At 52.7% G+C, this 16,930-nt stretch overlaps 1 protein-coding gene across 4 annotated transcripts in view; it reads right to left on the bottom strand.

Annotated features, from left to right (window-relative positions):
• Positions 1 to 774: 774 nt before the first annotated feature.
• The window catches only part of IGDCC4 (immunoglobulin superfamily DCC subclass member 4), a 37,289-nt gene continuing 21,133 nt past the window's right edge, over positions 775 to 16,930 (bottom strand). For 2 of the 4 annotated variants that reach the window (XM_081292108.1, XM_081292106.1), the window contains exons 6-20: positions 14,279 to 14,434; positions 13,162 to 13,575; positions 12,454 to 12,618; positions 11,766 to 11,903; positions 10,609 to 10,782; positions 9,361 to 9,597; positions 9,136 to 9,237; positions 7,560 to 7,743; positions 6,593 to 6,720; positions 6,104 to 6,274; positions 5,780 to 5,917; positions 4,750 to 4,855; positions 3,981 to 4,209; positions 3,114 to 3,275; positions 775 to 2,911 (exon numbers count right to left, since the gene is read on the bottom strand). In XM_081292108.1, the coding sequence (XP_081148234.1) occupies positions 2,504 to 2,911; positions 3,114 to 3,275; positions 3,981 to 4,209; positions 4,750 to 4,855; positions 5,780 to 5,917; positions 6,104 to 6,274; positions 6,593 to 6,720; positions 7,560 to 7,743; positions 9,136 to 9,237; positions 9,361 to 9,597; positions 10,609 to 10,782; positions 11,766 to 11,903; positions 12,454 to 12,618; positions 13,162 to 13,575; positions 14,279 to 14,434 (2,912 nt within the window). In that variant the 3' untranslated portion in view covers positions 775 to 2,503. The remainder of the gene's footprint in view (positions 2,912 to 3,113; positions 3,276 to 3,980; positions 4,210 to 4,749; positions 4,856 to 5,779; positions 5,918 to 6,103; positions 6,275 to 6,592; positions 6,721 to 7,559; positions 7,744 to 9,135; positions 9,238 to 9,360; positions 9,598 to 10,608; positions 10,783 to 11,765; positions 11,904 to 12,453; positions 12,619 to 13,161; positions 13,576 to 14,278; positions 14,435 to 16,930) is intronic. The other 2 variants (XM_081292109.1, XM_081292107.1) reach the window with 1 other exon arrangement.

Below are 16,930 nucleotides of genomic sequence, written 5' to 3'. Positions count from 1 at the left end.
TCAATGCCTTAGCTTAACACTAAAGAATATCATATTCATAAGGAAAAAGATGCTGGAAAAATAATTAAATAATACATCATAAACTAAATATAAACAAATAAATGAGCAAGTACCGATTACACTTGTCATGCATCAAGAAAAGGAAGATTTTTAAATGAGACTCAAAAAACTTAAGGCATCAATGGTAGGTGACAAAGGGATTAATACCCTATAAAAGGCCAATAGACTCTTTTCTAATAAAAATACTGCTACAAAGACACAAACCTAACACTTCCAAATTACCCAGAGCCCAAATCATATATAATGCTAGTGAGTAATGGCCACTTTCTTATCAACTGTGAGTTATAGGCAGATACCAGATTTATTACTTATTTGCTTTTGAGAAACAATTTTCCACCCAACCTAATGGGTTATAAATTGTCTCATTTGCAGCTATTTAATTTAAACCAGAACCTCAGTGCCTGTTAAACAAGAACATGAAAAATGACTATGTGGTGTAATGCTAAGAGCCTACTGTTAAAACAGCCATTTAATTCAGAGCAGTTTTTTTCTTAAAAAAAAAATCAAACCAGGAAAATAAAATGAGGCTTTTGACCTTCACAGCAACGATGAAACATACACAGTGGCGTCAGCTACCGCAAAGCTGAATGCTGCAGAAAGAGTATAAGTGACAATTCTGTCTTTAACGAGATACAAAACCGACATTAATAATCTTTAGTGTTATCATAGGCTGGCTGAAGGAGGGGAGGAGGAGGAAATGTAGGTGAGGATGTCAACCGTGAGTGACACCCGAGTGTAATAAACACAGATGCATTCAGGGGCTGAGGAGGCTGCAGCTCCACTGAGAGACATTTCAACGATAAAAAAAAAAAAAAGACGGAAAGAAAAGAAAAGAAAGATAGACTGCTTATTTCTAATTTGGCCCAGAAGCCAGAGTTAACTCTTGATGTGCAGATCAGTTAAAAAGACGCAGTTAGGGAGCAAGAGACCCCACATTCTATGCTCCTGTGAGGGCTGAGGTGAAAAATCAAATAAATGACAGGGTTTTCACTGCACAGGAAACAGAAGTCAAGCTTGTCCCTGTGCAGCGGGTCAACAGAAAATTACTTCAGGATTCAAAAGAAAAAAAAAATAATAAAACAAGCCAAACCCACTTTTCCTATGAAAGACCTCCCTTCTAGCCTCCTGGAGGAAGAGACTCCAGTCCCTCTACCCTAGATCCAGTCCCATTAGTTCAATGTGCTGGGGTGGGTGTAAGCTGCTGGGCTGCACCCCTTACTCCAGCTCCCCTCTCCCCTTTCAGCTTCAGTAGGGAAGAAAGGTAACAATCCACCTCCATCCTGAATGGAAGGGAGGAAATCCCTTTATTCCAAGCCTCTGGGTCATAGTTCCCTTCTGCCTCAAAACTTCCCTTGTGACTTGGACTCATCAGCTCTATGGAGAACCCTCCCATCCCAGTCCCAAGGAGAAGGAGGAAGTGGAAGCTAGGTCTTCTCCAAACCTGCCCTGGGGGTCGGTGATCTGCCTGGGGAGGGGGCTGGTGGAGGAGGACTGAGCAGAGGAAGTGGGGGAGGAGGTGGAGGGAGGGTTGTGTGTTCAGGGGAATGTGGCTGACATAGGAGTCATGCTGTGGCCTGAAGCAGACATGAGGTAGCCATGTTGTTAGGGAAGGGTGCAGAGGTTGAAGCCAGGCAGAACTGGATGGCACAGTCTGGAGAGACATGAGGGATAAGAGAGACAGAGAGAAAGGGAAACGAGAGAGGAAAGGGAGACCTCACTGGGAAGAGGACACTGGAACTGGAACCCAGAGAGCAAGATATCTATAGATAGATCACTAGAGCAGGGAACAGGGAGAAAGGAAGGGAGTGGGGAAAGAATATAGATTTCCAAAGCCAGGCACTTCCCAAATTATAAAATCAGACACAGAGTTGCTCTGAGTGGAGCCAGGGTCACCTTCTAAATTTGGGTCATGGGATTATGGGAGGTGAAGGCGGTGTGGCTAAAATGTCAGGCATTCAGAGCCTACTGCACTCAGCCCAGCCGGACAGGAGAGTGGGCTGGGGCCGTCTTTGTCAGACAGGGCATTGGAGACACTCGCAGAGTGTGTAATAAAAGGCTGGGTGACAGAGGTGGGAGCCCACAGGGATGGGGACTGACCACTCTGGGATACTGTCCTGACCTGGAGAATCGATTAGGCCATAGTCACCACTATGGCAGCCAGGGTTTCCCAGTTCACCAACCAGTACACACACATGTGGCTTCACACATGTGCACATCACACGTAGCTGTGTCTCACATGTCTCTCACATATCACATGTGTGTCACAAAGAGTGTGGGGGGAGTGAATGATCCAATTCTTCCTCTCCCCCCAGCCAAAGCATCCTAGGAGGCTCCAAAGGGCTTGATGATATCTGCAGGTACACATGTGTATAGGCATGGCCATGCATGTCACATACCATAAGCCATATCAGCCTGCTTAGACTGTACCTTCTGCTTAGGGGAGCTAAGCAGAGGAGACGGGGACCCTGGGCAGGCCTGGGCTGGCTCCTGGAGAGCAGGGGGCTTTGGGCTGGCAGCTGTTCCCACAGGCCTCCTTCGGAGCCTCACTGGGCTGGAGATCCGGATAGGGGCAGGAGGCACTGGCTGCCTCTGGCAAGCAGGTAAGTCTGTCTGGTCCAGTGGCTGTCTGCTCACACCCTTCCAGCTCCCTGTCTAGCCAGTCTGCCTGGGGCCTGAGATCCACAACACCAGAGGAGAGGCCAGAAGCCTCTGCAGGCAGAGAGTCCTGAGGCTCTATGTCTTGGAGATGGAGGTCAGGGCTCCCTTTGGATGCACTGAAGTCAGAGTGAACAATAACCTCGGCCTCCACCTGGTTTCCGCAGGCTGGGGGTGGCTTCTTCCTCCCATTACCCTGGTTAGAGCACAGAACACAAAGACCAGGGACCATCACTGAGAATGATCAGAAACAAGAACCACATACGTGGAACAGAGAGAGACTGACTGTACATCAGGGTATGCATCATATGAGAAGTGGAAAAGGAAACAGGAAGTGTCCCACCAAGATGATGATAATATCCAGATCCTTTTCCAACCCTTATTCCCAGGATACTGACCTTTATAGCATCATACACCAGAGCCTGCAGCAACAGCGTCTGTCCAGTTCCAGCAGGGGGCAACAGGGCCTGGGTCAGAGCAGGCCTGGGGCCCACCTGGGGTAGCTCGCAGCTGGCCCAGGAACTTGCCCAGCTTGGCCCACCTGGCTGAGACCAGGAGATCTGCACAGGAGAAAGAAGAGGACACCGAGGAGCGTGGTGGGGATTGGCTGGGAGAGGGAAGCACGAAGGAGGGAAATAGATGGGACTATGCAGAAGCAGAGCCCAGAGTCCTGGCCCCCTTCTATCTCCCTGACCACAGGTTCCCTGCTAAAGCCCCTTCCCAAGGACAGGGAGAAGCACAGGAAGGCCGTGTGTGAGTGGGAGAGTTTGCGGATGCAGCGGCCCCTCTGTAGACAGCCTAATACCAGCCTGGCAGGGAGGTGAGGGAAGGACTGATGGGTCAGCTGGCTGAGATGAGTGACCACTGCCAGCGTGGGGAGCTCTATCTTTCAGGGGCCTGCCCTTATCTTGGTCCCACTTGGCCACAGACAAGCTGACCAGCTTCTTCTCCCTCCTCAGTCTTAAGAAGGCTCCCAGCTCTGGGGACGAAGAGGTGTTCTGGCCAGCTCCAGTCACCTGCAAACAAGGACTTTCCCCTTGATGAGAAGCAGGCCAGTATATTCTGCGGGAATGGAGACCCACCTGCTTCCTGGTCCTGCCAATCATTGATGGAGAGGGGAGAATGTGCCTCTTTTGCAATTGGGTATGTGTGGTGTGGGGGCGGGTGACCCTTGCAGTCACACGTTGTGCTCTGGCGCCCTCTGGTGTCCTATTTGGGAATGAGCAGGAGCGGGGGTCTCTGATGTAAACTAGACTTCAGGCTACCTTTCTCTTGGAGTGACCCCGGCAGTCCGAAATGCTGCCACCCATAAGGCTGTGCACTTCAGCCTTGTCTTCCATGTCTGAGGGTGGTGGGGACCAGTCCTGGGGTCGGGGGTGCACAAGGGACTCCAGCTCACGGGCAGCAGGGAGACTAGGTGGGCCCAGCCGGGCTCTAGAGTACAGCGCTGGGTTCCCAGCTGTGGCAGTGGAGGACAGGCCTGGGAGGGCTTCCCTGGAAGGCAAGATGGGAAACAAGGCCCAGTGGTCAGAGTGGAGAGTGGGCTGGGACTGGCATCCAGCCCTGCCATGTCTCAGGCCAGGTTCCTGCCTACCTTTGGGCCTTGTTTTCCAATCTACACAAAGAGTAGGGAACAACTATTATCCAAACAGCCCGACATGGTTTCTTCTACCCCAGCTCCAGAAATATGAAAGTCTGGGGCCTTTATTTCCAAGATGCTGGAAGCATGAGCAAGGTGATTTGGTCTGTCCTTGCTGACTGGGAGACCCCCTAAGCCCACCCCCATTCTTATAAGAACATCTCCCACCACTCCCATGTCCCTTCATCCTAGAGTCCCATTTAATTTAATTTTTGCAATGCTGGGGTTCAAACATGGCCTCATACCTACATGCTACGCAAGTGTTCTACCCCCAAGCTTGGCCTCCAGCTCCCCAAGTCCTAACTTTAATGGGGATCCTGGTGACTTTCCCGGTTTACCCATCCTGCAGCCCTTTCTGGAAATCTGTCTTTGGTCAGATAGGTGTCCTTGCCCACCTGTGGGGGCCGCGTCGAAGGCCAGCACACATGCAGGCCAGGAGGCAGAGGAGGCCCAGGCAGACACCCACGATGATGCCTGTGACTGAGTGCACATCCAAGGAGTCTGGCGGGGCAAAGACAGGACAGAGATGGTCAAATACAGGAGAAAGGCAGCGGCTCACAGATCAGGATGACTCGAGCTTCCACAGGAGACCACTGGCTTCAGCTTTCAGCAGTTTGCGATCTTCTCATGCCAAGACAGGAGGGCCCTACACCCTCACAAGGACCACCACCACCCGCCTGGTGATCCCACCCCACACATCCACAGGCTGTGGTCTGTCCACATCAAACTGGCCTTTCAATGCAGTGAACAGCCTGCCTGCCCACTAGGTCTTGCTTCATGGTGTGCAGTTGCCTCAGGCCCACATGGCTTAACGCTCTGTGGTCATCATCTTAAAATTCATAATTTTTGGGGGGGGGTACTGAGGGGGAGCACTCGATCACTGAGCCACATCCCCAGCCCTATTTTGTATTTTATTTAGAGACAGGGTTTCACTGAGTTGCTTAGCACCTCGCTTTTTCCTGAGGCTGACTTTAAACTCGTGATCCCCATGCCTCAGCCTCCCGAGCCGCTGGGATTACAGGCGTGCACCATAACGCTCGGCTTAAATTTGTAATTTTTTAAAATGAAGAGCCCTGGATTATCATTTTACACTGAGCCCTGAAAGTCACTTAGCCAGTCCTACCCACCTCCAGCCAAAAAGCTCATCACCTGGCCAAGCCAATCCACCAATCAAAAGCAATCTCTCAAAGAAATGGTCTCTAAGCCACACCAGTCTGCTAGGAAGCTGGCCTCTCAACCAAGTCACCACCTTACCACTTTCTCCCTTCCAGTTCACCCTGCTCCCAACCAACCAGGAGGGCAGCTGTCCAAACTGAGAGCTAAGTAGTTGTACCCAGAGGCAGGGGCTTGGAAGTCTACTCCAGGAGCTGCCGGGGACCTGGCTGCCCCAGGGTAGGTAGTCCTCCTTCCTCCGGAGGCTCCTACCTGAGAACTTCTCCTGGAGAGTGATTACATCCTGCAGGCGGGAGAACGGCCCAGGGCCCACCTCTGTGCGTGCCCCCATCTTGAAGAAGTACCTGGTGTCGCTCTCCAGGCCATGCACCTCAGCACTGAAGATGTTTCCTGGGGTGGGGGAAGTGGGAGAGCAGGGTGAGGGGTGGGTGGGGTGGGACGCAGGGCTGAGAAGTCGGCCTTTCACTGGGCAGCAGAGGCTCCCTGTTAATCCCAGAAGCCCCAGAATGGCCTCGGTGCTGCTCTCCTTGAAAGCCCGGCTGCTGGAGTGGGGGTGGGCTGGGCAGGGGCCCTCACCCTCGGTGGTGAGCAGTGTCCACTGGTGCTCGGGCTGGCTGTGGTTGTTGCTGTATAGGATTAGATATTCCACGATCTCACCATTGGGTTCCGTGGGGGGACACCAGTGCAGCCGAACAGTGGATGGCGTCAGAGGGCTCAGGCGCAGGTCAGATGGCGGTGTCGAGGGCCCTGGAGTGTAGGGGAGGGATGAGAGCAGGGCCACTGGAAGCCCAGCTCTGCGGACATGGGAGTCAGGGGATGACAGTCCGCCCCCCTCCTCCCTCATGGAGCAAGCCACACAGCCCGGATGAGCTCTGGCCTCTAGTTGGGGAGTCCCTGAGAATGGCAGGGGCAGTGCTCCTCAGCTCCTCCCCTCCCTGAAGCTCTCCTCCACTCAGCTCTGCCCAGACCTTGAGATTCTGAGAGACGCTTCAAAAAAGAGGGCCACGGGAGCAAGAAGGAGAGAGGCAGGAGGTGGGCTGGTGGCAAGGGGCTGAGACCACTCACGGTCAGGCAGGGTAGAGCGCTCCACCACAGAGCCAAAAGGCCCGTCCACATCCACTCCATGAGACTGCACCGCAAACTCGTACTTGGTGAAAGGCTTCAGCCCGCCAATGAGGATGTCTTCTCCAGAGCTGTGGGGCAGCAGCTGGCTAGCGCTCTGGGCATTGCCAGCAGGCCTCGCCCCTGCCTGCCCCCAGGCCCAGCCCCCAGCCCTAGGCCTTGCTCTGGAAAGGGAGCTGGCCTGGCCTAGGGCCACAAACACACCCCAGAGGACCTACAGAGAGGTGGGGATGGATGTCCCTCCACTTCTAATCTCCAAGCCAGACACCCCTCTCCAGAGAGCCTTCCTGAATTAATCCAGTTAATTTCCCCACCCCAGGAAACATTTCTCCATCTTGGCTTAATTCTGCCTTAGTGGCAATTGTACACATAAAAAATTTAAAAAAAAAAAAAAATATATATATTTTAGTTGTTGATGGACCATAATTTTATTTATTTATATGTGGTGCTGAGAACTGAACCCAGGGCCTCACACATGCCAGGCAAGCAAGCGCTCAACCACTGAGCCACAACCCCAGCCCCAGACATCAGGGGCTTTTAACGCAGTGTTTGTCAAAGGAACAGCTGCTCCCATCAGCATCCTCCCAAAGGAACTGCCTCCCATCTCTCTGAGGGTGGGTTTCTGAGGACAGTGGCAGGGCTTTCTCCCTGCAGACAGGGAGCCCCCGGAGGCTGGAGAAGCAAGATGATTCTGTGTCCATTCTCCAAAGGTGGAGACCAATGCTCTGTCCTGAGGAGATGGTCAAACAGCCTCTCCTTTCTTACCCGTCACCTTCTGGTCCACAGGCAAGGCAGTGGGCCCTGCAGACCTTCAGCGCGCGGCAGTGGGAACAGGTGAGCCGTCTCTGAACCCCAGGGTCCCGTGTCGTACCCCCCCACACTTTTCCCAGCATCAGTCTCTCGTCCCCACCTGGTATAATAGGTGACCAGGGAGGCATTCCTCAGCCCCCAGGGGCTGAAGCGCACCGTGTAGTTGACAATCTTGACTGTGGTGAAGTCTGGCTTTTTCCACCGGAGCCAGATAGACGTGGAGCTGTTTGATTCTGCATGGACGTGGGCGGGGGGCAAGGGCGGCCCCCTCTGGATGGGTAGGTCTAGAAGGGGAAGATTAGAGTGTGGGGAAGGGAGAGAGGACACTCCCCCCACTGTATAGTGGTCACAGTCCCTGAGGCTTGCCCTTGGGCCCTTTCTTTTGATCCTGCAGGTAACAAAACTGAGACTCCCAACAATCTAAGTGATTTGTCAAGGGCACACACATAGCAGATATAGGACATAAGAATGCAATGTATACATAGAGAGACAGCATACTGTGGCTTAAGAAGAGCACAGATTCTAGAGCTAGGCTGCCTTGGTTCAAATTCCAGCTCTGCCACTTACTAGCTATGTGACTTTAGAGAAGTTACTTAATCTCTCTGTGCCTCCATTCCCTATTCTGTAAGTGCATCTGATGATAGTACCTACCTCATGGGGTTGTTATGAGGACTCAGTTCATTAATATTTATAAAGCAGATAGGAAAGTGTCTGGCACACAGTATGTACTATTTGATGATAAGTGTTTATTATATAAACATAAAATAGAATAAACTCCATGACAGCAGGTACCTTATTTGTGTTGATCATCACTAAATTCCCAGAACAGAGCTGGCACGTAGTAGATACTCAGTAAAAAAATTGCTGAATGAATAAATGAACAAACTGGAATTAGAACCCAGGTTTCTTGGCTTCTCTTGAGCACTTTTCCTGCTCTACCACATGGCTGAAAATCAGCCTGGAAGTCAGGGGTGAGGAAGTACCATGACTGGCAACCAAGGGCTACAGAGCAGTGCAACACAGCAGAAAGACCCACCTGGGAGCCAGGAATCTGTCTGGTCTCAGCTGTGTGTGACCTGGGACAAGCCTACCTCTCTGAGCCTTGGTTTCCCTGTAGAGCACACAGGGACATTCTCCCTGTCCAGAGTGGAAAGATGATCAGATAGATGGTGTGATGTGGATGGATGTGTTTGAAAAGTTTTTTTAAGGCCAAACTTGGGCTCAGGAATCACTGAGCCTGCCGGATGTGGTGGTGCACACCTGTAATCCCAGCGGCTTGGGAGGTTTAGGCGGGAGGATCATGCATTCAAAGCCAGCCTCCGCAACTTAACAAGGTCTTAGGTAACTCAGTGGGACCCTGTCTCTAAATAAGATACAAAATAGGGCTGGGGATGTGGCTCAGTGGTCAAGTGCCCAGAATTCAATCCCAAAAAATACCAAAAAAAAAAAAAAAGAAAAGAAAAAGAGGCAACAGGCCTGACATACAGCGCATGAGCAGGGGCTGGGGCTCTCTTTAGCCTGGCCAGGAAGAGTACGCTACCTAGGAAGATGGGCTTCAGAGTGAGCTGAGGCTATCACCCTGCCTGCCCTGCTGGTCAGACTGGCCCAGGGGAGAGGGCAGCAAGCGGCCCGCAGTCCCCTCCCCTGCCGCCGCCCCTCCTCCCCAGCACCCTCACCTGGCGTGGGCGCCTTCTCCGTCTTGCCCTTCCACACTGCTGCGTAGCCATCCTCGTGTTTGTTGAACGCCACAAGCTTCACCTCATACAGCCGGCCAGGGACTGGGGGGAGGTCACAGGGTCACTCATTGGCTAGACGGACTCTGCAGCCACTGTCCCCTCTTCCGCCCTGTGTCTGGTCCCTGATGCAGTCCTGTCCCCGCCTCCCGTTCCCAGGCTCCTCACCTAGTTGGGTCAGCTCATACTGCTTCACTTTCTTCTTGAGCCTGACAGGCCCCACATCCCAAGCCTGGTCTCCGTGGCTCCCTGGGGGGCGGTCACCACCAGCTTCCTCCTCGGCCCCCACTTCCCGCCAGTACAGTTTATAGCCAGAGATCTGGGTGGGGTGGGGGGGCGGCTGCCATGACACGACCAGAGACTCCATCCTTGCCCGGACCTTCAACTCTGCAGGGGCAAAAGGGACTGGGGACAGAAGAGCAGGATGGGGAAAAGGAGGGAGAATGAGGAATGCAGAGAAAGAAACCGGGGTGGTGGGGGGAGGGGCCAGGGAAGAGGCAGGGAGATGGGGTTCCAGGGAGCTCGCAGTGTCTCCCCAGCATGGCGCCACTCAGCCGGCACCAGCGCACCTGGACTCAGGCAGAGCTGGGAGTGCAGGGGCCTTCTGAGCATTTGCCAAGGCGCATCGAGGGGCACCTTTGTCTGGCACAGAGGAGGCTCTGTAAGTTTCCTGAAGGAGCAAATTCCGGCAAGGGGCTAGGGAAGCCAGGAAGGAGGGAGCGAGCCATCAGAGTGGGAAGTCCCACTTGGAACCCAAAGTGGGGGCTTACTATGGGTCAGACACTGTTTAAAGCACTTTGCATGTGTATTTTAACTTTATTCTTATAATCTTATAAAACAAACAAAAAAACCTTTGTTTTTTTAAAGTACTGGGGATTGAAGCTAGGACCTTGTGCACACTAGACAAAAGCACTCTACTACTGAGCTTCATCCCCAGCTCAGCAAACACTATGATCTCCATTTTACAGATAGAAAAACCGATGCTCAGAGAAGTTAAGTAACTTTCCCAGTGTCAGATAGTATGTGTGCCAGCTTTTGTCTGCACTTAATCACTCTATTACTGGGCTCTCCAGGAAAACAACAATCAAAATCACCAAAGCAGCTGCCACTTAAGGGGTTCTCCTGAGGTTCTAAGCAAGTCATTTACCATACATTAATTATTAATCCATGTGCCGTGTCTCAGCAGTAAATGAAGCTTCAGAGTTGTGAATGGTTTGTCCAAGGTCAAAGGGTGGACAGAAAGGACACCAGGGCCCAGCCCTTCACCATGGCTTCCCTTACCTGTGAAGCAGGGGGAGCTACAGAAGGCCTCTGATGGATGGGGTGGTGAGGTCTTGGGGTCCAAGGGCACACAAATACTCACACTGTCACACCCATACCGCCACACTCACTGTTCTGTTCCCTCCAGCCCCATACCATGGCTCTGGTTGTGCACGCTGGGTGTCCTGTGCTGCATCCATGGTGAGGGGGCCCCGTAGCCGGCCCCAGTGCCCGCCGACACCCTCACACGGTACAGCTTGTTTGGCTGAAGGGAGTTTAGCATAAGCTGAGTCTCGTTCCCTGGCACCTCGGTGGAGAAAATCTGATCTGCTGGGATAAGAAAGATGGGCTGCTGGCTATTACCTGGGGACCATGACCTCTAAGCTCCCTACACTGACTCTTCCACTTCAGATCCTGGTTCCCCCGTACCTGCTGGGGCCTGAGGCCCTCCGAACCTGGACAGACTCCAGGCTCCAGGGCCCACTCCTGGGCCTCAGCTCTGGCTGATGTAGTCCAGCAAGCATGCAGAGAACCAGGCATGCTCTCCCCCTCCCTGTGTTGACCCCTCAACACACACAAGAATGCAGACACAAGGCTGGCCAGGAAGGCCATCAACTGCCACCTGGCTTCTAGAGCCCTGAGAATTACCTTCTCCTCCCTCCTCGCCCTTAGCCTGGACTTCCAGTCACTTTCCTTCTCCTATCTCTACCCCTTCCGAGCCCCTTCCTTATATGTCTCCATCTGCCCTAACACACCCCTCCGTCTCCATATTTCCCAGCCCCAAGAGCACACCTTCCACCTCCTCATCTCTAATCTGTTTCTTGAGCCAGAAGGATTCCAAGGATTACCTGTGTCTCCTTTCACAGATGAGGAAAACAGAGACCCAAATGGACTACACACTGCAGCTGCAGAGGAGGTAGGACTAGACCCCAGGCCTCCCTCGGCCTTGAGCAGCCTGCCCTTCTCATCCCTGCTGACCCAACCCCAGCTCACGCTGATCTATTTTGGGGGGAGGGGGTACTGGGGATTGAACTCAGAGGCACTCAACCACTGAGCCACATCCCCAGCCCTATTTTGTATTTTATTTAGAGACAGTCTCACTCACTGAGTTGCTTAGGGCCTCGCTTTTGCTGATGCTGGCTTTGAACTCGCGATCCTCCTGCCTCAGCCTCCCGAGTTGGGATTACACGCTGCTCTTTCCCAGGGTCGGCTTTCCCCACTCCACCACCCCTCAGGCTCCCCCTCTGTTCAGCTCTCCAGCAGCTCAGACCGTTGAGTAACTCCCAACCACCCTGCCCCTGCCTGCCACTCACCTTCCTTTCCCAAACCGTACTCTATCTTGTACTTCACCACCTGCCCATTGCTCAGGTTGGGGGGCAGGGGCAGCCACGCCACCCTGATGTCCGAGGGGTTGGGGCTGGACAGGGCAAGCTGGGGTGCTGCACTGGGGACTGAGACAGAAGAACATCAGCATGAGCTCTGCTCCACCGTCGTGGGAGGTGAGGCTCAGGAGCGGCCAGAGACTTGCCCAGGTCACACAGCAAGTCAGAAGTAGGCCCAGGACCAGGATCTGAGGGAGGAAAGGGAGCCTCTCAGGGGAGCCCTAAGCTGGAGGATAAGGGGACATTCTTCCCACCCTGAAGCTAGGAAATGGTGTGGGGCACAATGTTCCCATTCAGTGGCTCAATGCCCCTGGCCCTTCCCCTAGCTGGATGGAACATGGGTGTCAGGGAGGACTGTATGATATGGGAAATCCCAAGTCCTGGGCTCAAGTCCCAGCTGTACTACTGACCTTGGGCAAGTCACTCTCATTTGCTGGGCTTCAGTTTCCCCAATTTACAGACCCTGCATACTCCCTTATAGGGCACAAAAGATGACACAAGCAGGCAAAAGTGCCTTGGTGCAACCCTAGTAAAGAGAAGGGGAGCCAACACCCCCCCCCCCCGACCCCAGGGAGCTCTCTGGACCCCAGGCTGCTAGCTACAGGTTCAGAGGCCCTACCGTCATCCAGTGTGTGCACCAGTGCTGGGGTGGAGGTGCGGCTGGCCCCCAGCTGGGAGTAGGCCACCACGTAGAACTCATAATCTGTGTTGGGTTCCAGGTCCCGAACCTGTAGCTCTGTGGTGTCATTGTTCACTGCAAACTGGTATTCCACATTGTCCATGCCTGGGTGGTAACACAAGGGACAATGGGACTATCAAAGGGCCACCCTAGGCCCTGGCCATCCGGAGTGTGCCTAGAGATATTCCATAGCATCTCCATCTCTAATTGTCTGTTATAGCTAAATCATCTCAGATACTCTGAGCTGGAGAGTATAAACTCCCTTGGCTTCTAGTCTTCTCATTGTATTAGTTTCTCCCCTGGCTGTGAGGTTCTTTCTGGTGTCTAACTGAAATAATTCCTGTTGCAGTTAGTTAACTAGGGTAGGAGGTGGCTCCAGGAATTACCAGAAATTTTCCCTAAAGGAGAAACATCTTCTCCTTCCTCTTATATCAAAAGTGGCAGAGGGGAAGTGACCCACGTACATTGAACGTCCCTCTAGCACCTGGCTGAAGATCCCCAACAGATAAGTGGATCTCTTCTGTGGGCTCCAACCCCATCCCCAGAGGCAACCACCAGAAAACCCTTCAGTCATCCAACTTGTGCTCGCTCCCTACTGTGCAGGGCATAGGCTTCTGCTGGGGCCCCTGGGGACTTGGGTAGACGTACCCCGTGCCTTCTGGTAGTGGAGGGAGAAGCCAATGATCTGTTCACTGTGCAGCTCGGGCCGCTCCCAGGCCACTAATACAGCGGAGCTGCTCAGCGGTGTGGCGGTAACCCGAGTGGGGGCGCTGGGCAGTCCCTCGCGCACCATCACCGCCAGCGGCGCGGCGGCGCACGCAGTTCCCGCGCTGTTCTCCGCCACGCACTGGTAGTAGCCAGCATCCTGCAGGCCGATCTGCGTGATGACCAAGCTGCCACCGCCACCCTGGACCTTGACGCGCCCGTTGGGCCGCAGCGGCGCCCCGTCGTGCAGCCAGCGCAGCGTGGGTTTGGGCTCCCCAGTCGCGCGGCACACGAAGCGCGCGGTGCTCGCCCGTGTCCGCGACAGCGCCTCTGGCGCCTGCGAGATAGCAGGTGCAGCTGGGGGCGGGAGGGACAACGCTGACCACGGTCTCCTGCCACTAGGGGCTCTATTTCCCCCCCCCCTTACCCCAACCGTGCCGCCCCCACTCCCCTCTCCAGTCATTCTAACCTGTCCCAGACTCACCCCTCCCTAACTAGTCCAGCGCAGGTCTATCCCGCCTGCCCCAGGTACCTCGCACAGGCCTCTCCCGAATGGTCCCCAGGACTCTAGAGCCTCCCCTAAAACTCTCCGCTCCTGCCGGCTCTAACCCCACGCCCTCACTTACCCACCTCCTTCTCCTCTACCTGCCAATGTCTCCCACACCTAACAGTTCTTGCCCTCTCTGCAGTTATCCCAAGCTGGAGCAAGCCTGGTGCCCAGTCTTACTACCACCCAGAGTGCTCTGCTACCTCTTCCAGTACTCCCCCGCCCCACGCACCCACCCAAGCCACGCCCGAGACCCCATCTCCTGTCCCTCACTCAACTCCACCCACCACTCCAACCTCCAGGTACTACTTAACATACCCCCATCTACCTCCTCACCAGGACTCCTCCCATGAGCTCGTCCTCCCTAACCCTTTCTCATCCTCCAGGAGCATCCCTCCGTCCCTCTACGAGTCCACCTGCCTACTTCCCCTTCTTTAGTGTCCCCTCAGGCCCGGCAGATCCACTCCAGTCCCCCTCCTCCACACCGCTCGCTCATCCTTGATCCCACCTCACCCAGCACGCGGAGCTCCGCAGCGGCGGTGGCGAAGTCGCGAGTGCGGGGCTTGTTGGCTCGGCAGACGTAGACACCGGAGTGCCGGGGCTGTGCGCTGGCGATGAGCAGGTTGGTGCGGCCCAGCACGATGACGTCGGTGGAGATGGGCTTCCCGTCTGCAGCAAGAGGGGAGGCGCGCTAGAGGGGGGCGCTCCTCCGCCCCCTCACCTCGGGAATCCGCTACAGCAAGTAAAGTTAACACCACAGACGCTGGCTGGAATCTCAGCTCCTTCTCTTGCCAGCCCAGTGGCCTTCTATTGTCCCTGATTTTTCGTGGTTTTTTTTTTTTTTCGTACTGGAGATTGAACCCAGGGACGCCCAATCACTGAGCCACATCCCCCAGCCCTTTTTTAAATGTTTTATTTAGAGACAGGGTCTCACTGAGTTTCTTAGGGCCTCGCTATAAGGCTGGTTTTAAATTCATGATCCTCCTGCCTCAGACTCCTGGGATTACAGGTGTGCGCCACTGAGCCAGGCTTGTTCCTGTGTTGGGTTCCTGTCTTTAGTGGGGAGAGAGTCCCTAGGTGGAAGGACAGCTGTGAAGGGGAAAGAGTAAGGTCTGAAAACTCCTGGCGCACAGTAAAGGCGCACAGTAAGTATTTGATACGCTAGTCACTCACTGATATTACCATTATTAATTTCACTTCTCTCAAGGACATTCCTTCCCTATGGTCTTACCTCAGTACTGTGATGAGGATTGCACTAGTAAAATATGGCCAGAGCAAAAAATTAAATATGTGCAGAGACTTTTATCTTGATGTGAAATGAAAGCCATTTAAAAGCTCTTGCCTTTACAGGCATGTATGGAAAATCCAGACAAGAAATGCAAATGACCGCTGGTCATGATGGTGCATGCCTGTAATCCTAGCGGCTTGGGAGACTTGAGGCAGAAGAATCACGAGTTCAAAGCCAGCCTCAGCAACTGAGGTATTCCACATTCAAACTGGTATTCCACATTGTCCATGCCTGGGTGGTAACACAAGGGACAATGGGACTATCAAAGGGCCACCCCAGGCCCTGGCCATCGGGAGTGTGTCTAGAGATATTCTGTAGCATCTCCATCTCTAATAGTCTATTTATAGCTAAATCATCCCAGATACTCTGAGCTGGAGAGTATAAACTCCCTTGGCTTCAGCAAGACCCTGTTTCTAAATAAAATATAAAAGGGACTAGGATGTGGGTCAGTACTTAAGCACCTCCAAGCTGAGTTCATTCCCGGGTATCAAAAAGAAAAAGGAAAAAAAAAAAAAACTGAAAATGACCAAGAAATTTAAAAATGCACAACAAAACATGTTAATTTTCATCCATCAACTTGAGAATGGTTTCAAAAACAGTAAATTACAATGATGGAGAAAGGGTCATAAAAGAGCTCCATCTTGACCTTGAGGCCAGGAATTCCACTTATCCATCCTGGTCCCATGGAGATGATTAGACTCATAGGCAAGTATTTTTTTGTTTGTTTTTTGGTACAAGGGATTAAATCCAGGGGTGCTTAACCACTAAGCCACATCCCCAGCTCCCGCTTTTTTTTTTCTTATATATTTAGAGACAGGGTCTTGCTGAGTTGCTTAGGGCCTCGATAAATTGCTGAGGCTGGCTTTGAACTCATGATCCTCCTGCCTCAGCCTCCCAAGCCTCTAGGATTCAGGCTCACAGCCACTGTGCCTGCCATAGGCAAGTATTTGTTAGCAGGAAAGATCACTGCAGTGTCAACTGAAATAGCAAACAACTGTGAAGAACTTAAGTATACAACAGTAGGAACTGGTGGATCACATTATAGATGCATTCCTATGATGGAGTATTATAGGCATTCGAATTATTTTTGAAAAAAATGTTAAGGTTTGGGAAATGCTTATGAGACACTTTTCAATGAAAACAGCTGGGAACTGTATGTACAGCATGCTTTCTCAGTTTCAGGGGACAATGTACATAAGCTTAGAAAAAAACTTGGAAGAAAACAATGTTTTTATATGTTAACAAGTTTTATCTGAGTGGTGGGATATTTTCTGCTTATATTTTTTCCCAGTTTTTTACAATGAACATGTGTTGCATTTGTAGTCACAAAACAAAACACAGAAAAGCCCAAGTACCTCCCTGACTTAGTGAAGTGAGTTCCTGGAAAGAGAGCAGGACCTGGGGTCAGAATGAAGCTCCTTTCCTGCACTTCTCTTTCTACCCTTGACCCACGTAAGCTTCTAGAACCACAGGTGTTAGGATCCTCTGGGAAAGCAATTCTCTTATCCTTACTGTGCACAGAATCTCAGGGGGCCCTTATTGAGAGGAGGCCGAGGGGCAGGCCGCAGATTCTGCACTGCTAACTAGGCTAAGATGATAGGTCCAGAGACCACACTGTGACCAGCAATGAGACAGGACACTTTCTGAGCACTAAGATTCCTAGGTCTTGGCTCCCCAAGGTGAAGGGAAGATGTCTGAAGCTTTAACAAGTTCCCTGGGTGATCTTGATGCATGGCCAGGATTGAGAAATACTGATATCAGGCCTTCTGGGTGATGCCACACCCTTACCCAAGTAATAGTGCCAGGGTCCTGCTGGCCCTGGGATCCTCCCTAACTAGGCAGGTGTCACAGTGCAATGAGGGAGTGTAGTTCAGATA

Source organism: Spermophilus citellus (assembly GCF_964194105.1).
Source record: "Spermophilus citellus genome assembly, chromosome: 4".
Classification (NCBI taxonomy): Eukaryota; Metazoa; Chordata; class Mammalia; order Rodentia; family Sciuridae; genus Spermophilus; species Spermophilus citellus.
This window is presented reverse-complemented; position numbering and strand designations above follow the sequence as displayed.